This window comes from Suncus etruscus, chromosome 11, assembly GCF_024139225.1.
Source record: "Suncus etruscus isolate mSunEtr1 chromosome 11, mSunEtr1.pri.cur, whole genome shotgun sequence".
NCBI lineage: Eukaryota > Metazoa > Chordata > Mammalia > Eulipotyphla > Soricidae > Suncus > Suncus etruscus.
In genome coordinates this window covers 10,271,778-10,293,783 of record NC_064858.1, presented here as the reverse complement: position 1 = coordinate 10,293,783, position 22,006 = coordinate 10,271,778, and the positions used below count along the sequence as shown (strand labels likewise).

At 56.9% G+C, this 22,006-nt stretch overlaps 2 protein-coding genes across 6 annotated transcripts in view; both read left to right on the top strand.

Annotated features, from left to right (window-relative positions):
• Nucleotides 1–6,754, top strand: part of ARNT2 (aryl hydrocarbon receptor nuclear translocator 2) — an 83,889-nt gene extending 77,135 nt beyond the window's left edge. For 4 of the 5 annotated variants that reach the window (XM_049783671.1, XM_049783669.1, XM_049783667.1 and 1 more), the window contains 9 exons: nt 806–880; nt 982–1,133; nt 1,568–1,640; nt 2,850–2,973; nt 4,584–4,680; nt 4,959–5,091; nt 5,247–5,412; nt 5,762–5,898; nt 6,640–6,754. In XM_049783671.1, coding sequence (XP_049639628.1) covers nt 806–880; nt 982–1,133; nt 1,568–1,640; nt 2,850–2,973; nt 4,584–4,680; nt 4,959–5,091; nt 5,247–5,412; nt 5,762–5,898; nt 6,640–6,738 — 1,056 coding nt within the window. In that variant the 3' untranslated portion in view covers nt 6,739–6,754. The remainder of the gene's footprint in view (nt 1–805; nt 881–981; nt 1,134–1,567; nt 1,641–2,849; nt 2,974–4,583; nt 4,681–4,958; nt 5,092–5,246; nt 5,413–5,761; nt 5,899–6,639) is intronic. The other variant, XM_049783668.1, reaches the window with a different exon arrangement.
• A 6,202-nt stretch (nt 6,755–12,956) lies between these two features.
• Nucleotides 12,957–18,577, top strand: ABHD17C (abhydrolase domain containing 17C, depalmitoylase). The gene is made up of 3 exons (XM_049783674.1): nt 12,957–13,450; nt 17,118–17,297; nt 18,162–18,577. The coding sequence occupies exons 1-3, from the start codon at nt 12,957–12,959 to the stop codon at nt 18,379–18,381; spliced, it is 894 nt and encodes a 297-aa protein (XP_049639631.1). The 3' UTR covers nt 18,382–18,577.
• The last annotated feature ends 3,429 nt before the right edge of the window (nt 18,578–22,006 follow it).

Below are 22,006 nucleotides of genomic sequence, written 5' to 3'. Positions count from 1 at the left end.
CAGGAGTAACCCCTGAGCATCAAACAGGTGTGGCCCGGAAAAAAAAAAGTGAAGGGTTGGGCCAGAGAGGTGGCACTAGAGGTAAGGCATCTATCTGCCTTGCAAGCGCTAGTCTAGGATGAACCGAGGTTCAATCCCCTGGAGTCCCATATGGTTCCCCCCAAGCCAGAGGTGATTTCTGAGCGCATAGTGAGGAGTAACCAGAGTGTCAAACGGGTGTAGCCAAAAAAAACCAAAAAACAAACAAACAAACAAAAAAAGAAGTAAAGAGTTCTGGTCGGATGTCAGAGCTGCTGTTGGCATGTGGCTTCTCTCTATGAGCCCTGGACACTGGGCACATTATGGGTGAGATGTGACCTGGGAGATGGACTCCCTTTTGGCCTGAGCCAATCTTGAGACAGGCCAAGACTCTGACCAATGGAGAAAAGCGGAGGCCTTTCAGCCCTTCCTACGAAGACAGGTCTCTGATAGCCACTTCCTACAGTGTTGTGCTTTGCCCATGGGACTGGCTTCTTTGAGGAGGGCACTGTAAGGGTAGTGGTCATATGAGCAGGCAGGGTCTCTGCAGATGGCTGCCTGCAGAGTCAGTATGTCCATCAGGGACATGGCCTTCCATGTGCTGCCCCATGTCTCCTCCTCATGGCCTCTTGCACAGGTGAGTTGGTAGGATTAAGGGTGGGGATCAGCTTTGGGCCCTGTGGCATGGGTGCACCACTGCAGAAACAGGTAGGGAGATGGGGGCGCCTTTTCTCACTGGTGAATAAGGAACGAGAAAGAACAAGCAACCGAAGGCCGCTCTCCGCAGGATCTGCTTGGGAAGGACATCCTGGAGTTCTGCCACTCGGAGGACCAGAGCCACCTGCGGGAGAGTTTCCAGCAGGTAACTTGTGTTCTCAGAATGCTCCCAGCCTCACACCCCAGCTGCAGGATCACTCCTGGCAAATGCTGCCTCCATCCACACTCTTCCCCAATGTCATTCAGGTGGTGAAGCTCAAAGGCCAGGTGCTGTCGGTCATGTACCGCTTCCGCACCAAGAACCGGGAGTGGGTGCTGATCCGCACCAGCAGCTTCACCTTCCAGAACCCCTACTCGGATGAGATCGAGTACATCATCTGCACCAACAGCAATGTCAAGTACGAGTGAGACCCCGAAGCACCTCTGCCCTCCTCTGCTCCCCTCGGCCTCCAAGGCCCCAGCCCTGCTGTCCTTGCCTCCATGTGCCGACCACAGGGGCGGGGCAGTTCGAAGATGGATAAGGAGGGACAGAAGCAGCTGCAGGCCCCCCCGACCCCGAGTCTCAGCCTTAGTTTTCCTGTGCTGCTTTTTTTTCCCCCCAAACTGTTTCTCAGGTGGCACTTGATTCGGGCGCAGAGACTAGCAAGGGTGAATGTGGGTGTTGAAGCCAGGACAGGGGTCAGCATTCCTGTCCACCTCCTCTGCGTCTCCTCTGTCCCCAGGATTCTCTCATCACCCAGGGGAAGCCGTCCCTGGGCCACCCCACCCCATCCTCTGAGTCCATTGCCCCTGGATGTCCTCCTCCCTGAGCCCCAACTTCTCCCCATCTTAGGCAGCTCCAGCAGCAGCAGGCGGAGCTAGAAGTGCACCCCAGAGATGGGCTGTCGTCCTACGACCTGTCTCAGGTGGGTGAAGCTTCCTGGGGGTGTGTGCTGAGTGCCCCAGAACTGCAGTTGGAGACTGATGGAAGCTGGGAGCTGTGCAGGATCCAGTGTCCCTTGCCCTGAGCAGCTTCTTCAGTCTAAACTCTATGGCTCTTCCCTCTTCACCTCTCCCCTCACTCATTCCAGTCCTCCCCTCTTCACCTCTTCCCTGCCTCATCCCTGTCCTCTTCTCTCCACTCTCCCCTGCAGTCATCCCCCATTGTCCCCTCCCAAATCTCCCCTCTTCACTTCTACTCTCCTCTCACTTATTCCCCTTCCTTTCTTTTTTTTTTTTTTTTTTTTGTTTTTTGGGCCACACCCGGTAACGCTCAGGGGTTACTCCTGGCTATGCGCTCAGAAGTTGCTCCTGGCTTGGGGGACCATATGGGAAACCGGGGGATCGAACCGCTGTCCATCCAAGGCTAGCGCAGGCAAGGCAGGCACCTTACCTCTAGCGCCACCGCCCGGCCCATTCCCCTTCCTTTCTTTTCCCTTCTTTCTCCCTCAACTCTAACCTGCCCATACAGGCTACTTTTTGTTTTGTTTTGTTTTTCTTTTTGTTTTTGTGTCACACTAGCTGTGTTCAGGGGTTATTCCTGGCTCTGTGCTCAGAAGTCGCTCCTGGCAGACACAAAGGCTATACGGGATGCCGGGATTCGAACCACATCTGTTCAAATCAGCTGCATGCAAGTCAAATGCCCTACTGCTGTGCTATCTCTTCGAGCCCAGGCTCCTTTTTTTCCTCTTTATCTTCTTCTTCTTCTTTTTTTTTTTTGGTTTTTGGGCCACACCCAGGAGCGCTCAGGGGTTACTCCTGGCTCTATGCTCAGAAATCGCTCCTGGCAGGCTTGGGGGACCATATGGGATTCCGGGATTCCAGGCACCTTATTTTTGCATTTCATCCCAGACTCCCTCTCCCAGCCTTTCCCTTGTATTGGTATCTGGTTGACTCATCTGTACTGGGGTTATCTCTCTTCCTCCCTCTCTCCATTCTCCCCCTTTCTCTCTCTTCCTATCTTCTTCCCTTTCCTGTCCCTTTTTCTTCCCTTCTTTTTTTTTCCCTTTTTCTCTTTCCCCTGCCTCCGGACATTTTTTCAGCTATACTTAAGAGGCATCCCTGGAGGCTGAGGGTAGAAGGTGGGCCCGTGGGGCACAGGGCCTCACAGTGGGGCCCTGGGTCTGTGCCAACAGGTGCCCATGCCCAGCCTCCCAGCAGGTGTCCACGAGGCTGGCAAATCAGTGGAGAAGGCTGACGCCCTCTTCTCCCAGGAGAGGGACCCCCGGTTTGCTGAGATGTTCGCAGGTATCAGTACATGTAAGTGTCTGGACTCTGAGGTCCAGTGGGGTCCTGTGGCCAGCAAGCACCTGACTTCCGTTGGAAGCATCGTCTGAGCCAGTTCTGTGCACACGGCAGTGGCAGATGGAGCAGGTGGGGGGGTCCCTGGAGCAGGTGTGGGGGGGTCCCTCCCAGCTTGGCCCCGAAGTCTCAGAGTTTGAGGTGAAGGTGCCCTTCATCAGCAGAGCCCTGACCCTGACCTGAGGACGGCCTCCAGGGCCACGTATAGGAAACAAGCTGGAAGGGCTGAGTCCCAAGGCCCAATCCATGCAACTCCCCACCCAGCAAGAGGGATGGAGGTGTCTCTAGACTGTTTCCCTCCTTACTAAGCCTGAAGGGAGCCCCAAGACTCTGTCACACAGACAGGGAAAGAGGGTCCCACAGTAGGAAGGGGGTCTTGACCCTGCCATCCACACCTGCAGCTGCACAAGATGCCTGCCACTCAGGATCTGGGGGTAAACATGGAACGTTTCCCACAAACACATGAGTGGGGGGGGACTGGTGCCTCAGATCTGTGGAAACTTGCCAGACACAGAATTTATTAAAAACAACAACAACAAAAGCCCCAACCCAGCACATTTAGCCAAGGCTAGGCAGCACACTGACCTCAGTAATAAATAGAAACTTCTCATCCGCACGTGGTGTTTTCTCCCTGGTGGTTTTAGAGAAGCGGCTTCCTGAGCATTTGAACACAACCACTAATGGAGGGGAAGGAGCAGGAAGGAAGTTGCACTTCCAAGAAAAGAAAGGACGATTTTTAGTAAATTGCAAAGTGCTCAGAGGACCAGATTGCAGCCTGCGTGAGCTAGAGGTCGCTCCTCCGGATGGCTGCTCCTGGCGCCCAAGAAACGGCCATGATTCAGATGCAATGCAGCTATGCACCTCTGGACCCTGGGAGGTCTTTGCTTCTGGGCGAGAAGCCAGTGGCCACAGAGCTAGGGAGCCAGCGGTCAGGGAGCCTGGGGTTCGGAAGCCATGGAGCCACACCATCACAGAACCAGAGGACCATAGAACCAAGGAGTCAGGCAGCCACAGAGCCAGGCCTCCATAGACCTAAATAGCCATAGAGCCAGGCAGTCATGGAATCGGGGTCATGAAGTCGGAACCACCATAACCAACAGCTCCCCCACCTGTCAATCTCTCAATCGACACAGAGGAAGCAGAGGCCACTGAGAGGGCATGTGGGAAGCAGGGAGACTGGAGAAGCAGGTCACTGGACATCCCAGCCTCCCATCTCCACCTTCACAAAGTGTGCGATACATCAAACATTCCCATAAACTCATCCACACCTGCTGACACTTCAGCCACTACAACACCAGATCCTGCATTGGCTGCTGAGGAAATGGGTGGAGTCAATGCCATCTTTCACAGGAGAAACTGAGGCAGAGGACACTCAGTGTGCGGGAGCTTGACCCCTACCTCTCCCGCATAAACTCAGCTGCCCTTCACCCAGAATGCCTGTCTCTCTCCACCTTCCACACCTTAAATGACACCTACAAGGGGGCTCTGCAGGGGGGACAGGGGCAGGTGGACAACCACACAAAAGTCCCTGCCCCTACTTGTGACACCCCCATCCCCACCTTCCACAGCTGAGAAGAAACTGATGAGCTCTGCGGCAGCAGGGAGCCAGCAGATGTATTCTCAGGGGAGCCCCTTTCCGGCGGGCCACTCGGGCAAGGCCTTCAGGTACTGCAGGCCTCAGACAGTGACCCACTCCTTTAGGGGTGGGGGTAAGAGGGAGCTGTCTTGAGGACACACAATAGCTCAGTGCCACTGGTGGCTGGGTCCTTGAGAGTCCCTGCTCACAAGGTAGGCATCGGACCCTCTGCTCCAGCTCCTGTCCGTGGTCGCTGGGCCTTAAACAAGTCTACATACAAGGACAGTGTGACTGCATCCAGTGGCCCATCCCTGGGGTTATGGGTCCGGCTAGCAAGCATGTGTCTACATGATCCATCTCCCCCCAGCTCCTCAGTGGTCCATGTGCCGGGGGTGAGCGAGCTTCCGTCCTCGAGCAGCCAGAACATGTCCCAGATCTCCCGGCAGCTGAGCCAGAGCCAGGTGGCATGGACAGGGACCCGACCGCCCTTCCCAGGACAGGTATGATGGGCACATGGGGGTTCCCCACCAGGGGGGAGGCAAGCGTGGGGACGTGGGGGACCCTCTCCCCCGCACTGTAGGAAGTGGAACAGGGCCAGGTCCGGCCGTCCCCAGGCTTCCTGATGATAGCCCTGCTCCTGCTCTGCTCCGTCCAGCAGCTGCCCTCGCAGGCCAGCAAGGCCCAGACCTCACCCTTTGGAATTGGAACGAGCCACAGCTTCCCAGCAGAACCCTCCTCCTACAGCCCCCTCTCCAGCCCGGCCACCTCCTCACCCAGCGGTAGTGCCTACTCCGGCCTTGCTAACAGGACCCCGGGCTTCGGTAGGTGGCACAGGCAGCCCTCTCCCAGACTCCTGGGCTTTTACCCGGGGTGTCCCCAAGCCCTGATACTATTATCCCCAGGCCCCCAAACTCTGTCCCCAGGTCTCTACACACGTCCCCATGCTCCATACACATGTTCCGAGTTCCCCATACTCATGTCCCCCAGGCCCCGTACACTTGTCTAGGGGTAATGGTATTGTCTGAGCACTTTGAACCCAGATGCTCACACATGCTTGCTGTGAGCACCATCGTTATTTATTTAATGCAACAGACCAGGGAGGGTGCCAGGGTGTGTGTGGGAGGGCTGGGCCAGGTTGGCCCCTGAGTGAGTGTCCCATGGTGGCCACAGCAGACAGCGGGCAGAGCGGCGGGCAGTTCCCGGGGCGACCCTCGGAGGTGTGGTCCCAGTGGCAGAGCCAGCACCATGGCCAGCAGAGCGGTGAGCAGCACTCCCACCCGCAGCCCGGCCAGACAGAGGTGTTCCAGGTAAAACGGGGCAGTGCCGCCTTCCTTCCTGCCTCCTCCCTCATCCTGGGGGTCCTGGCCTGCCTGGTGCCCAGGAGTGGGTTCAAACGGGTGGTAGAGAGAGCTCGACCTATCCAAGGATCTGGGTAGATCTCCTGATCTAACCTCCCTTGGGTGTCGAGCCTCTCCAGCTGTCTGCTCTGCCAGGAATGAGCAAGCGAGCAGGGGCTCTGAGGTCAAGACTGAGGGTCCTTCTTCCCTCTGAAAGCATCCAGGCCACCTTATTACCAGGTCCCTGAGCCATTTTCTCTACCACACAGCTGTGTGGGCCTAGATGGAACCGGGTCTGCTGTGTCCAGCCAGCTTGGACCTGAGCGTGCCCTCACCCCGTCTGTGACTTTTCAGTACACAGAAAGGCCTTGCTGCCCTGCCGGGAGCCTGTGCCCCTCTCAGAGGTTCTCCCCATGGCATAGTTGCCAAGCAGCCATCACATTGTCACATGGGGCCCTGGGCCTGACCCACTCATTTCTGTATCTGAATATTTCCTCCAAGGAAAGAACCAAATTACAGGCCAGTCTTCAGAGACTGAGCCGGAATCATCCTCTCGCTTGGATGGGGAAATCTGAGACCAGGGGTAGGGTGTGGGCTTCATGGGAGTTGCCACACAGACCCCATCCTCCAGTTCAGGCCCCCTCTTGTGTGCTGGAGCCTCTCCAGGGCTCTTGGTGGACACAAAAGTGGGTGCCCCTCTGTCTTCTGCAGGACATGCTGCCCATGCCAGGGGACCCTACGCAGGGGACGGGCAGTTACAACATCGAGGACTTCGCCGACCTTGGCATGTTCCCACCCTTCTCAGAGTAGCAGCGGGCAGTGCTGGGCCTGCTGGGACCACACTCCCTTTCTCTGGTCAGGCATCTCATTCCACCCCTGGTCCCCTTGGGGGCTGCTGGCTGTTCCACCTGCACCCCACCAGCCACCGCAGGCGGTATTTATTGTCTTCCTGTGCTGGGGTTTCTGCTTGTGGATGCCCGTGATGGATTGTGTTCCCTGGAACAGCCCCACTCACCCTCAGGAGCCTGGACGTAGCCGGCGTGGAGATGGCTGCCAGTGCTGTGTGTGCTTTGTGCTGTGATGTGTCCCCATGGTCAATGCGTGTCCTGACCGGGTGCCGGGCTCTCACCTGGCTCTCCTGAGTGCCCCGTGTGCAGGTCTGGCCCCTGCCTGTAAGGTCTCAGCAGGATTAGGGGCTGATAATGGGGTCTCTGCTCCCCCACCTGCTTCCCAGACAGGAGATGTGCTTGCTCCTGGCTGCCTGCTGTATCCTTGACAGGAAGACAACTCACTCTCTCTCTATCTCTCTCTCTTCCTCTTCTTCTCTCTTCCTCTTCCTCTCTCTCTCTGTCTCTCTTATCGTCTTTCTCCATCCTTTATCTTCCCCTCTTTCTCTTTCCCTCCCCCATCTCCCTCCCTCCTCTCTTCCTTTCTCTCTCTCTTTCTCTCTCATCCATCCCCTTAATCCCAGTCCCATGGGGAGACTGGACAGGAACCCCCACAAAGCCCTGATACCCTGCAGGCCATAGCCCTGGCTTCAGGTATCCTCAGCCCATCTGGGCTTTGTCAGATCAGTATACAGGACTATCTGCAGGCTCTGCCCACTCCCCTGGGCCCCTCAGTCTCATAGTCTGTGGCCTCTAACTATTGTGTGACCCCAGTTCGTGGTGCAGCAGCCTCATTTGACCCTGACCCTTAGAAGCCTTCGCTTCTGGGGAGAGCTAGGGGTGAACCCCTTTCATGTCCCAGAACCAAGAGGTCTTCCTCTGCCCTGGGACCCCCAGCCCTGAGCTTACCCTGGCACCAGGCCTATTTTTGTTAAAAGCGCAGAAATAGCTTCCGGATCCAAGTACTTTTTCTGGGTGGAAGGCAAACAAACTGCCATGAGTTCGAAAATGTTGGTACGATTCTGGAGTGGGGGTTCCCAGCGAGGTGACAGGAATGAGCCTGCCTGGGTGGTATGCTCAGAGGGGCCCTGTGGGACCTGAGGCCATTGCTGAGCAATGCCCCCTCAGAGCTGGCCCCTCACTGGGTAGAGATAGCCTGAGGAAAGGTGCACAGTGCATGGTTGGCTGATCCCACAAACCAGCCGTGCTCTAGGGCCTTCCTGTCTGCCAAGGACTCCGTGTGTTTCCACTCAACACAGGAAGGTCCCAACTGCAGAGACCTGTCAACTTGCCACAGCCCCCAGGCGGTGGTAGTCATTCTGGAAACTTCTGTCTGCCTTTGGCTCCTATTGGAACCTCCGAGCCTCTGGGTCCTGGCCTAAATACAAGGCCAGTGTCTGGGGCTCACGGGACCATGCAGGACTGCAAGGAGAGGATGTTTCTGTGACCAGATGCTCCAGGGTCCATTGCAGCCCACCCAGCCACATTCCTGCCCTGAAGGATGGCTGCAGGACTTTGTGGTCCTGCCTGAGGGGCTGGGCGTGTCCCCCCTCAATGTGCTGCCCTGGGCCAGAGCTGCTTCTCTTGGCCAAGCCAGCAGGCGTTCTGGGCAGTCTCTCTCCTAACCTCTGCCCTCCCGTGCGTGGCTAATCATCACTTGTCTTTCTAGAACATTCTCTATGACTAATGGTTACTAAGTCAGTGGTGTCTGTGTGTCATGAATGTAACTGCCTTTTAACGTCTCATTCCAATAAAGCAACTTTGCTCTCCGCAGAGCCTCCTGCAGACCAGGTTGTGAAGGGGCTGTCACGGTCAGCTGCATCCTTGGTCACCAGTTCTAGGGTCCAGGGGGGCACTAGCAAGGTCCACTTCTGTGGTTTGGTTTTTGTTGTTGTTGTTGACTGTTGGTATTTGGACTATACCCCAGTACTCAGGGTTGTGCAGTGCCACAGTTGAGCCTCTGGGTCCACACAGGACCCTGTGTGGAGTGGTGGTTCTGCTTGACCTGCCACCAAAAACCAGACTCCCCCCCCCACACACACACCTTGCCTCCTCCCCAGGCTGGGACCTGGGTCTGGGTGCCACACCTGATTGCAGACATTCCTTCCTGAGCCTTCTTGCAACTTCCGGCTGGGGGCCCCCTGCCCAGGAATTCTCAAAGGAATGTTTGAGATCTGGTCTCAACAGATTCTTTTGAGTTTAGGAGTCCAATAAGAGTGAGTGGACTCAGAGCCTGCAGGTCTCCTGAGGGGTTGGGGGAAGGGCCTCAGGCTTTCAGAAAGGGGGGGGGGGGTTTCCTCAGAGCAGGGACTCTGCAAAGTGCCCTGGTCCATCAAGATGGAGATTGATGTGGGGTGGGGTGGGGGTTCTGAGTCCAGCCTCCTGTGGGTCATTTGGCCACCTTGGTTGGAGGGTGCAGCTGGGGAGCTCTAGGAGCCAGGGGGAATGGGTTGCACATGTAGTCTGCATAAGGGTGAAATCTGGGCACAAAGAAGAAGGGTCAGCAGGAGTCGGTGAGGGGTCAGCCTGTGGTGAAGGCCGAGTCTGAAGGGGGGCCTTACGTCTGTGAATGGGCAGAGTCAGGACACAATTGGGGGAAATCAGTGCACAGTGGGACAATCTGTAGAATGGGCAGTGGTCAGTACACGGGGGTGGAGCCAGTGCACAGTGGGCGGAGTTTTGTCCAGTAGGCAGAGCTATGTGGTGGGCAAAATCTTGGAATGGTGGCCAACTCAGCTTGCAGAGGGAGAAGATATGTCCAAAGGCAGGGACATTTCTTGGGCCCTTGAGTCACTGCACATCACATAACTGCTGATTCTCAAAAGCCCTCTGAAAAGTCTCCCCTCCTTATTGGGGATAAATCATCCTCTTGGAAATCACCAGTCACCAGTCAGACTCCTGTTTGTAGGAGCTCCCAGGGTCCTGGCGCCCCTAATCACAGGAGATCTCTGAGCCCCACTTCAATTAACACAGCTGCTTCCCATCTGTCATTTTGAGCCCTTTTAAGAGCTGCTGGCATTCTCGGTGCACCCTTTAATCGACTGCTCCCCAAGGTGGGGACATGGACATGGCCGACTTGAGTGTCACAGCGGGAGCCTGGGAGCCCTGGGCAGCGTCTGTCCAACACCCACGGTCCCCACACTGCCCTCCCGGTCCCTGCACAGCGGTGGTGGCTCCAGGTGGAGTGGGATATGGGACGTGAAAATGATCAGAGGGGTCCATGCCAGCTCCCTGCCAACCACCACACCCCCAACTTGAGCCCAGCCTCCACTGTGGGGCTGTGGGTGGCAGTTTGTCAGAGCACCCCAGAGATGCAAAGCAGCCAAGGAACTCAGAGGGAATCATGGGGGGTGGAGAGCCTGTCTTGGCCCACATTGACCCCAGAGTTCACCTTTTGCAACCCCCTGGAGGGTAACTCCCTTCCCCATACTGCAGCCCCTAATTTCTCCAACACACGTTCTCTACTGAGATGTTCATCACCAGCCAGCCTCTTTTATGTGGGTGCTCTCTCGCCCTTCCTCTCTTCATCTCTGCCCTTCTCCTTCTGTTCCCTTCCCCACTGGTACGCCTCCCACTGCCCATCTCCCCCTGCCCCAGATACCCGCCCTGCTATCAAGCCACCTCTTCCATGCAACCTCCCCTGACTGCCTGCTCTCATGGGGCAGCAGCAGCTGGGCTGTATCCGCCCACCTGGTGGCTGGCCTTCTGCTAGGTTCTGTTGCCACTTGCCCCCACTGATGGCATAAGAAAAGGGTGTTGCTGAATGAGACCAGGTTCTGCCGGCCCTGCCGGCAGTGCTAAGTCATCAGGAGCTAGGTGAGGGCCGTTCCTGGGTGAGGGATCAGAATGTCTCCAGGCCCCAGGTACCTCCCTGTATGGCTCGGTTACACCCAAGAACCACCAGAGATCCACGGATCAACGTTTGTGTTTGTGCCCGTCAGTTGTGCCAAGGAAGGGTTGGTATTTTGAAAGCCCTGGCTCTGTCCTGTCCTTGGATGTTCCGGGAAGCCCAGTGGGGCCAGAAATCTGAGACCATACCACGGGACTGGGCGGGTAGGGGCACTTCCAGGTTTGCAACAGGGACCCCCGCTGTGAGGGCCTCTTCTCTGCTGTGGGTCCTACGGGCTTTGACAATTTTTGGCCATTTATATTGAACTTTCATTTTTGTTGAGGAAGCCAGACAGACATTGTGGACTGGAAACATTTGCTGCCTGTGTGTAACTGTCACATCTGGTGAGAGCTGGCTTGGCTTCCCTGTCTGGCCTCATCCTGGTCTCACCGACAGCAGTCTGGCTCTTGGTTTTAGATTTTTTGGGTAATACCTGTTATTACAAACATGGGGACCCCTTTCCCAGGTCTCTCTCTCTCTGAGATGCTCAGGGGACTGCCCAATGCTGAAGAAGGATCCTGGGTCTCCTGCTCCAGCCCTTTGGCCATCTTCCCAGATGGAGTCTGTACTTAATATTTGTTATTTTAAATTTCCTGGAATAACATTACAGATTGTTTTTGCATTCTGCTGTAAAGTGCAAATCTTGATATTCTGGAAAAAAACTTCACAACTGACCCGTGATATTGCCACATAATCGTGGCAGATTTTTTTGGTTTGTTTTGAGTCTACATCCTGCCATACTCAGCTTTATTCCTGGCTTTATTCTTTTATTCCTGGCTTTGCACCCAGGAATTATTCCTGGCAGTGTTTAGGGGACCTGTGGGATGCCAGGGATCAAATCTAGGTCAGTTAGGTACAGGCTAGCACCCTCCCTACTGTACTATTGCTCTAACCCTTCCTTGCAGAGTTATTTTAGGACAGTAAAGTTTTTTTTTTGGTTGTTTATTTTTGGAGCACACCCAGTGGCGCTCAGGCATTACTCCTGGCTCTGCACTCAGAAATCGCTCCTGGCTGTGCTATTGCTCTGGCCCCTTTAGGCCTTATTTTTAATAAAAATTGAGTGCAGGGGTTATTGAGTGGAGTGTTATGGTACAATTCATGGGTCGAACGCTGGCTTGCCTTGCACGTAGCCAACCTGGGTTCAATCCCCAGAGCCCTATATAGTTCCTTGATCACTGTCCACAGTGACCCCTGAGTGCAGAGCCAGGAGTAAGCCCCTGAGCACCGCGGGGTGTGAGCACCGCCAAACCAAATACAACTATTGACAATAATATAAAAGGATTAAATGACCAATCTTTGCACACGAAACCTACATACGGGCCCTGTGAGCAACAGCTGACGGAAGGGGCTACCACGACGTCCGACTGCACCTGCCGGAGGAGGAGGAGGAGGAGGAGGAGGAGGAGGAAGAGGAGGAGGAGGAGGCAGACGTGGGGTCGGGACTGCGCCCATGTGCAGGTGCTCCCTGGGGAGGATCCTGGCCCAGCGGCCCTCTCTCAGATCGGGAGGCTGGACGCGGTCCCTTGCAAGACTCAGGCAGCCCAGGATAACGCAGCGTTGGCAGGTGCGACCCGCCCCGCGGCAGGCCCGCCTCCTACCTGAAGGCCACGCCCACGACTCAACGCAGACCACGCCCACCTCCCGCCGCCAGGGCCCTGCGGTCAAAGCCCCACCCTCTTCGCCTTTGGCCCCGCCCATTGGGACGCGGCCACGCCCACCAACTGCGCCGAGCCCCGCCCCGCCTCGCCGCCGGACGTCCAGGACCCGACCCCCCCTCACCCTCTTAAGTCCCGCCCCTCAGCCTTTTAAGGTCCCGCCCCTCAACCACTTAAAGCCCCGCCCCCTCAGCCTTTTAAGGACCCGCCCGCTCGCGACGGCCCGGCCAGCTAAAGCCCCACCCCCTTTGCCGTTGGCCCCGCCCCTAGCTACGCCCCGCCCCCTTCGGGCAGTGGCCCCGCCCCGCCGCCTAGGCGTCCGGGACCCGACCTCCTCCCCTCCGCCTCTTAAGGTCCCGCCCCTCCGCGCCGGCCCGGGCCGCCCAGCCCCGTCGGCCGCCCGCGAGGGCGCGACCGACCTGCGGGGCCCCGCCCCTCGGCGGCCCGGCGCGCTCCCCGGAAGTGGCGGGCGGCGCGCGGCGGGGCGGGAGCGCGCACGCGCGCTTTGTGTGTGGCGCGGGCCGGGCCGCCCGCCGCCGCCGCGTCCGTCTCCGGCTTCGCGCCCGGCCCGCCGCGCGTGTGGGGCCCGGCGGCCCGATGCCCGCGGCCGGCCCCAGGATGAGCGGCTTCTCGCTGGGCGAGCTGTGCTGGCTGTTCTGCTGCCCGCCGTGCCCCGGCCGCATCGCCGCCAAGCTGGCCTTCCTGCCGCCCGAGCCCACCTACTCGTACTCGGCGCGCGACGCGGGCCCGGCGGCCGGCTGCAGCCTGCGGCTGAGCGAGCGCGCCGACTGGGCCTTCTCGCAGCGCGAGCTGGACGCCGTCGAGGTCTTCTTCTCGCGCACGGCGCGCGCCTCGCGCCTCGGCTGCATGTTCGTGCGCTGCGCCCCGGCCGGCCGCTACACGCTGCTCTTCTCGCACGGCAACGCCGTGGACCTGGGCCAGATGTGCGGCTTCTACCTGGGGCTCGGCTCGCGCCTCAACTGCAACGTCTTCTCCTACGACTACTCGGGCTACGGCGTCAGCTCGGGCCGCCCGTCCGAGAAGAACCTCTACTCGGACATCGACGCCGCCTGGCAGGCGCTGCGCACGCGGTGGGTGGGTGGGCGGCGGGGGCGGGGGGACCCGGGGGCTGCTGAGGCTCGGGAGGGGGTCCTGCTGGGAAGCTGCAGGTGCGCTGGGCCACACACACACACACACACACACACACACACACACACCTGTGGCCCCGGGGCAAGCAAGGCACGAAGGACAAGCTGGGCTTGGGGTGCCAGTCGGGAGGGGAAACTAAGGCGGGCTGACCTCCCCTGCCTCAGCACCCTCTGGCCCCAACTCCCAGTGCTGCTCTGGGGCGCTGTGCGACCCTCATGCAGAAGACAAGTCCTGGTCCTGGTCCCACACACCAGGCCGGGCGACTTCCCGGAGGCACAGGCCACGTCACCACCTGCTTAGTCTGGGGCCATGGGCAGGTCGCTGCCCGCCTACAGGAACCAGGGTTCACCTTGCTACTGAGGAACACACAGGACAACAGGCTCGAGGGTGAAGTAGAATCGTGGGGTTCCGAGGCTCCTGCCACAGACCTGTTCCTGCAGATGCTGTCGGTTTGGAGAAGCTTGCACTGCCCCAGGCCCACAGGTCCATCTGCAGCTCTGCTCATGTACACACACTCATGTACACGCTGCAAGCAAATACATGCACACACCTGTCCAAGTAAGTACCTAGGTGTCATCACACTCACATATGCACACTTACAATACACAAACATATCTGCACATTGTAGAAGTACTTAGGTTAGTACGCATGAACACACTTCAGCCCACAGGCCATGTGACACATGTTGACATGTTCAAACGTGTGCATGTGTGTAAGGGCCATAATTGCATGTGAGGTGGTATAGCCAGGGTTAGGACTGTCCAGGACCCTTCAGAAGCCACAGCGGCCATAGTTGTCCTGGCTCGGGACTGGAGAAAAGGCAGTGGAAGCGTCTCCCCTGTGGTTGCTTGTTTCTGTCGCACCTTTGGGGACCAGGAGGGGCTGGGGGGTGTCATAGGGTTTCTTCTTGGAGCATCCAAGAACCATTCACCCCTAAGTTCCCTCTGCAGGGGAGCTGGATTCTTGTGGACCTGGCCTCGTACCCCTTAATTATGTGTATTGAGTTCTGCCCTGGGGCTGCAGACAGGTGCCCATCCTGGACGTGGGTTGGGGTGCAGGGCAGTGTCCTCTGAGACCCTGATTTGTCTCTGGAACTGATCAGGGGGACCCTATGCATGAGCCTTGCTGAGCCCCCCTGCCCTCTTGGAGCACAGTAGAGACCCTTAGGGAACCTCATTTGTCTTCAGTACCCCGGAAGCAAGCTTGTGGTAGGTTCGGAGGACTTGGAGTCTCAGCCCAGTTCCTGCAGCTCAGTGACAGGGTGGTACTGGGGACAGAACTGCAGCTCTTATTTGAGGAGTTTGCAGTGTCTGGGAACTACAGTGCAGCTGAGGGTGGAGATGAGAAAGGAGGTAAGAGTGGAAGGAGAGGATGGGACTGCCTGACCTAGTTGCTCACTTGCTTGTTGCATTCTTTGAGTCACCCTGACCCTGATCCTGCATTTCTGTGTGTGAGGCCCTGAGGCAGAGGACTCAGCTCTGGGTGTGTGTATGTGTCTCCCCTCTGAATCCAGCCTGACTGGTGCTGGAGCAGCGAATTAGGGGACGGGTGTCCTGGGAGGGCATGAGTTCCATGGCATTGCCTCTCTGCTTCTGTGTGTATGTGTGTGTGGGGGAGGGCTCCCCTTCCTCCCCTGCCTTGGGGGGTTTCTGCTGTGGGCCTGGCATCACTGGGCATTTAATTTCAACCTGTGGATGCAGTGTGGAGACCAGTGATCCTGCACAGTGTTCTAGAACCCGGACTCCTCCCCTGGGGACCCCTTTACTGATCTGCTCTCAGGAGCTGGGTCCTGTGGATGTTTGAGGCTTCTTTGGGTTCTGAATCCCAGAGAGAGGGGACAGAGGAGACAGTGAGGGGCTGGACCAAACTGGCTGCAGAGAGGCTGACCTTGGCCCTGGCTGACCTTGGCTCTCCTTGGCTGAGGGAGCCAGCCTAGCGCTGCCTTTTAAAATATGCATGTGAGGCATGGGTAATGGAGTGTGTTGACAGGCTGCCGCGTTATTGATTTCCTGGTGCTTGTGGGGGGAGCCTGGCTCCAGGGCGAAATTGGAGCCGGCCCCGGGGAGTGGTTCTCTCACTGTCCCCCAGTGATCTGGTCACCAAACCCAGGAAGGTGCCGACCACACCAGGGCTGTCATCCATTGACATGTACTTTGTTCGTTTTACTCGGTTTATTGACACCCCTCCCTTCTCTTTGTCATCGTAAGGTGTATGTGGGGGGAAGCATGTGGGCAGCTTCAGAGATCCAACTCAAGGCCTCCTACAAGGTGCCTTCCTCCACGGAACTGTCCCTCATTCTCCCGCTGTGACGTTAATGGGTGGACTGGGAGGAAGGGACTTCACACAGAAGGGTTCGAGGATCAAGTCTGTAGATTTGGTGGGTTTGTTGTTGCTGCTGCTGCTGTTGTTGTTGTTGTTGTTGTTTGGCTACACCCAGCAATGATCAGGGATTAATCCTGGCTCTGCTCTCAGGGATCACTCCTGGCGGGCTCAGGGGGAATTCTTTTTTTTTTTTTTTGGTTTTTGGGCCACACCCGTTTGACACTCAGGGGTTACTCCTGGCTAGGCTCTCAGAAATCGCCCCTGGCTTGGGGGGACCATATGGGACGCCGGGGGATCGAACCGAGGTCCGTCCTACGCTAGCGCTTGCCAGGTAGACACCTTACCTCTAGCGCCACCTTCCCGGCCCCTCAGGGGGAATTCTGTGGGACTGCCAGGATTCAATCCGGGATGACTGTGTGCAAGATCAGCGCCCTCCTCCCTGTCCTACCATTCCAGTTTAAGCAGCAGTTTGAAGCTGGGAACTGTCTGGCTCATTTCATGCCTCGGCCACTCTGTAGCTTAAGTGAGTCATCCCTGAGGGCTCAGAGGGCAGGTGTGGCAGCAGGCAAGGCAATGAACCACTGCCTGCCTCACACCTTTGCTTCCGGGGCGCCAGTTGCCCGAAAACATGATAGACGCCAAAGGGTTTGCAGAAAGTGTTCTGAATGGGAAAGAGAAGGCAGCAAAAGTGCATGTGTCTTAGAAGTTTGAAACTGTATTTGCTACTGCCTTGGCATCACCGGTAGCTGAGAGCATCTCGTAGCAGGGAAGGCCTGTCCTGTGCGGCCCATGCCCTGCACATCCATCCCTGAGAGTGTCAAAGCCTTGTGCCCCCTTGCTGGGGACAGGGCTGGGTCCCTGGAATCAAGGGGAGGCACTTCATTCCTGGGGCGACCTCATTTCACCACTGTGCCAGCTCAGTCATTACCCACTTCATTAGTCACACTCACGATGAATGGATTAAGTCGTTTGCTTATAATTAACCAGATGGGTTATCGTTGTTTACAACTTCATCTCAAATTAACCAATTAAACACTATAATTGATAACTGTTAACTGGAGATTATTTGTTTCTAGTCACTGTCATTGTCCTGGATTTCTCTGCATGTGCAGACAGGTGGTCCTACTCTGCCATGTCCCCACAAAGAGATGGCCGGGTGGTGGCATGGTGGGCTGTGGTCACCCGGGATCGGTCCCTCCCATGTACGCACGTGGGCATCCACTGCAGTGACAGCCACTCTCTCCTGCCATCTGAGCTAACAGAGCCGTCCCTCATCCCCCCAACCAGGTATGGTGTCAGCCCAGAGAACATCATCCTGTACGGGCAAAGCATTGGCACAGTGCCCACCGTGGACCTGGCCTCCCGCTATGAGTGTGCTGCTGTCATCCTCCACTCTCCGCTTATGTCAGGCCTGCGCGTTGCCTTTCCTGATACCAGGAAGACTTATTGCTTTGACGCCTTCCCCAGGTAAGTGCCCTTCCCAGGAGCTCAGGTGTGATACCAGGGCCCTCAGCTACTCCACACACAAATACACAGACACTGGGTGTCAGGAGCCTCTCAGCTAACAGGGACCTAGAGCTGGAGGTGAGTCCACACAGCCCCTGTCCAGTTAGCCAGTGCGGTGGTCTCCTGGTCATTCCAGCCACAGTTGTCCCCTGCCCTGTAACTGTGCCTCACCTTGAACACAGAAAGGGAGTGTATCATGAACCAGCTGGACAGACTGATCGACAGGTGGGTTGCCAGTGCCTCTGAAAGGACAGTCACTCTGGATGTCCTTTGGGAGACCTGTGCTAACCTGTGGCATGTACCTGTGCTGTGTGAACTGATTCGTGACACCCTGGAGCGAGTCTCATCTGTGGATTCTGGGGGCTGATCTCAAGCTTCTGGAAATTTCAGTGCTATGGCCCTTCTCAATTTGACATTCAGATGGGCTCAGCTCTGGCCTGTTTGCCTTGTAGGTAACCATGCCTTGTGTGGATGGTAACTTTTCTTTTCTGGGATCCCACCTGATGGTGGTGCCAGGAGGAACTTGAAGCTTCTGCCTGTGCTCGAGCCCTTTTCTGCTTCTTAGGGCACAGTTGGCTGGAACCTGCTGCCCTGTTCACAGAATCCTGGAGCAGAAGCGGGTGTAGGCAACTGGTGAATTCTGCCCCCTGCCCCATTGTGTGTCTAATCTTTTACTCGGTGTGTGGAGCCAGGTGGTAGTGGGAGAGCACTAGGCTATCTGGGCCTTTGCTGTAGGTGCCGCCTCACAGATGGAAAGTGCACCAACTCACAGGGTCTTCCGGAAGCCAGAGGAGGTCCCCCTCAATTCCCGGTTGTATTTTGCAGCATCGACAAGATCTCCAAAGTCACCTCCCCGGTGCTGGTCATCCATGGGACGGAGGACGAGGTCATTGACTTCTCGCACGGGCTGGCCATGTATGAGCGCTGTCCTCGGGCTGTGGAGCCGCTGTGGGTGGAGGGGGCAGGCCACAATGACATCGAGCTCTATGCACAGTACCTGGAGCGACTGAAGCAGTTCATCTCACATGAGCTCCCCAGCTCCTGAGGGTGGGCACTCTGGGGTCCTTGGGGGTAGGTCTGAGGCCATGGGCCGGGCACACTCAGACTCCTGGCTCCACCTTCTGCTTCGTTCCCCACCATCAAGCCGTGGGGGCAGGCTCAGCCCTGACCTGACTCCCCCCTGCTTTGGGCCTGGGGAGCCAGCCGTGCTAGCATCTGTGAAAGATCCTGAAAATGCCTGATATTTTTCTGTGGGCGCCTCCTCACCCTAAACACGTGGCCAGAAGGGGACTCTTACAAACAGCTCCGCGAGCATCCTGGGCAGAACTGGGATATTCCAAACAGAAACAGGGTGGTTTTTTGTTTTTTGTGTTTTCTTTTTGTTACGGTTTGTTTTGTTTTTTTAAATGTGTCTTTGTTAACCCACTGAGGTTTTCCTCCTTTGCCTGTTAGGTGGTTCTAACTCAATGTCTGACCGACACTTGTGCCACCTCCTACATAGGGCCACTGTGCTCGCCCCCTCCGTCGGGCTCCCAATTTCTGGTTTGTAATGTAAATGATCGGGGTACATTTTGTTAATATGTTTTTACTCCTCCGTTTTGCTATTAAAACTTTTTTTATGACGTTTCCAAGATGAAAACAATAACAAGCCGACATTGTGTTTATGCTTTGAAGACTTCTGTGATCCAGCTAGGACCATGGGACTCTTTGTACTTCTGGGGACTCTGGGCTCAAACCCCGGTGTGGCAGCGATCAAACCTCTGCCAGAGAAGCTGCTCAGGGGCCTCCCCCACGCGGTGCTGGAGGGGGACATGATGTGCAGGGGGCGTCACTGGGCAGACTTTAAAATCCTTGTTCCAATTCAAAGCCTTAAATGTACTGTAAGCCTCAGCAGCTTGTCCGGCGCGTGCCGGGCAGGGAGGAATAAAGATGCATGAACCATAGCTACGCTCCATGCTTCCAGCCTTCCCCTCCCCGCTGCCTCAAGGGGCCAGAATGGGGGTCCCCTGCCTGAGGCCTCTATGTGCCCTCTCTGGCCAGGCTTCTGCGGGATGGGGCAACCAACCAAACCCAGTGACCTTGCAGTGGGATTGCCTCATGTACCCCCGCACCCTACCCCACACACCAGGTCTTTGCCCATTGCTCTTGTACCTATTGGCCTTACCTTGTGCCAAGCCGAGCCAGTTTTCAAATGTTTGGGGATCTTCTGGGTTTTCTTTCTATTGGAGTAAGAGCCCTTGTTCTGTGTAAGCAGCTTATTGGCGTTTTCATTCGTTGGAAAGGTAAACACCTCCTACGGCCTGTGCTGCTGGCCAGCACGAGCCGCCTCTTGAGGAAAAGGACAAAGAGCAAGGCTCGGAGCTGGCGGGGGAGGGTTCTGAGCTCAGTCGTTTATGTTGTTCTGCATCCACCCAACTTGGAGCTGGAGACTGGGGTTGGGGTGTGTGTGGCCCAGTTGCCAAAGTGAATGGCAGCAATTCACAGGGAACTGGTTCTTCTTCCTCCTTTTCTGTGCTTTTTTTTTTTTTTCCTTTCCGTGCTTCTCGAGCTTTGGGAAATGTAGACATTTTCCATGAGCTCTTAAATGAGGTCCTCTTGGTTTGCAAAGCCACATGTGATTTTTACACCAATAAAAAAAAAGTGATAGAAAATTCCCACCCAAACACAAACTGCAGGGTTTATAGAAGTAAAAACTGGGGCCAACCTGATAGTACAGCTGGGAGGGCGTTTGCCTTGCATGTGACTGACCGGGTTCAGTTTCTTGCATCCCACATGGTCCTCTAACCTCCATCCCGAGTGATTTCCTGAGTACAGAGTCAGGAGTAAGGTACTACCATGTGTGGCCCCAAAATATGAAAGAAAATAAAAGACATAAGAAACTCAGGAGAGTTGGAGAGAAAATGTGGGGGTCAAGGCAACTTCCTTGTATAACGTCAATGCCTGGTTGGATCCCAGGGAACACATGTCCCCTGAGCACTGCCGGAGTGACTCCTGAGCAGAGTCAGAATCAGAAGCCCAATTGCTGTGCTGCCTAGTGTGGTCCGAAAACAAAGAACCCCCCCCCACACACACACCAAAACAAAACAAAACAAAAAACAAAAGAACCTACAGGAAAGAAAAATTTGCTCTTGCTTGGAGTCAGTGCACTGAGATGAACCTCTTATTTTCGGGACTCCTGAATGAGCAGCTGCCCAGCCTGGCAGCTATCCCTGTTCAGATGCCAGCACAGGCAGCCACGTGTGCCTGCATCTGGCAGAGTGCACCAGAGAGGAAGGTGGGTCTCCTGGGTTCCCCGGGAACTCCCCCACCCCCAACACGCACCTTGCCAGACACAGTTTTGGCGTCCAAGGGCGACCCCTGTTGGCCTGGTGTGAAAATGCCCTTGTTCCTGAACCCCATCCTGTAGGGAAGGTTTTGGCCATATATATCTGTGGGAGGCCTGGAGAACCAATCCCCCTGCAACCCTTTGACTCCCATTTCCAGTGCTGGGGAATGGGGGTGGTAGGGAGGAGACAAACTTGATGAGGAGCCCTGAAACTGGTGGGGGCTTTCCAGAGACCCCTGTGGGTGGGTCGAGAGCCTGCAGAGAGGTCTTGGTTTGGACACACTCAGGCTGTGGACGATGGGGATAGGGGTGGGCAGTGAAGGGGCCATAGGCCATGGGGCAGACATCTTCGCCTGTCACAGAGCCCAGCAAGACTTAGCGGTTCCCGGGAAGCCCTTACATGTGTCAAAAGATGCCTGATCCTGTTGGTACCCGAGCTGGACAAGCCCTTTCCTCCTCCCCTCCACCCCTGCCAGCCGGGCACCTCTCCAGGACTTCCAAGAGGTCACTGGTCTCAGGACCAAGAGTGAGATCGATTTGGGGGAGGTACCCACCCTTGGATCCCACCTTCCTCTGCAGCCCCACTGCTCTGGAGATGGGGTGCCTCAAACAGCGCATCACGGGCAGCAGGCCTGATGAGGTACCCTGAAATGCCCCGTGGTGCCAGGGGGTGCTTGCCCAGGGCAGGAGCAGGGGTGACCCTACAGGGCAGAGACAGAAGACAGGGACCCTGCCCCATCTCACCTCTCACCTCTGCCCCAGAGACCACCCAGCTAAGAATGCCGAAGAATGGATGTTTGGGGGTGTCGCCCAGGAGCGCCCCGGACTATCCCCTTGCTGCTTGGGTGGAAAGTAATCCAAGCTCCTTCCCTCCTTGCAGCGATTCTGGGCAGACTCGACTTTCTGGCCAAAGGAGCCCAAACTAGAGGGGGCTTCTTCGCGTGCCTAGCCGCCCCCCCCCCCAGGTCCTCCCTTCGCCAGCGCGCCCCAGGCTCGTGCGCCTCAGCCAGCAGAGCCTGCTTGGGTCTGGCGAGCGCGCGGGGGCCCCAGTTGCACTTGGAGGGGGTGTGGGGAGCGGGGGGCGGGCCAGGCGCGCGTCAGGCCAGAAAGGAGCCGCCCCGCGCCGCCCCTATAAAGGCCGCGAGCGATCGGAGGGCTCGGAGCGCGCGAGCCCCGCGCAGACAGCGGAGAGTGGTGCAAGCGCTGCACCCCAGCACCGGAGCGGCAGCCCCGTGAGCCCAGGTCCCCGCGATCGCCAGCCGCGAGGGGAGGCTCCGGCCCCACCGCCAAGAAGGTAAATGGGGGTGGTGGGGCAGCTGAGCCGAGAGGAAGGCAGATTCGCGGG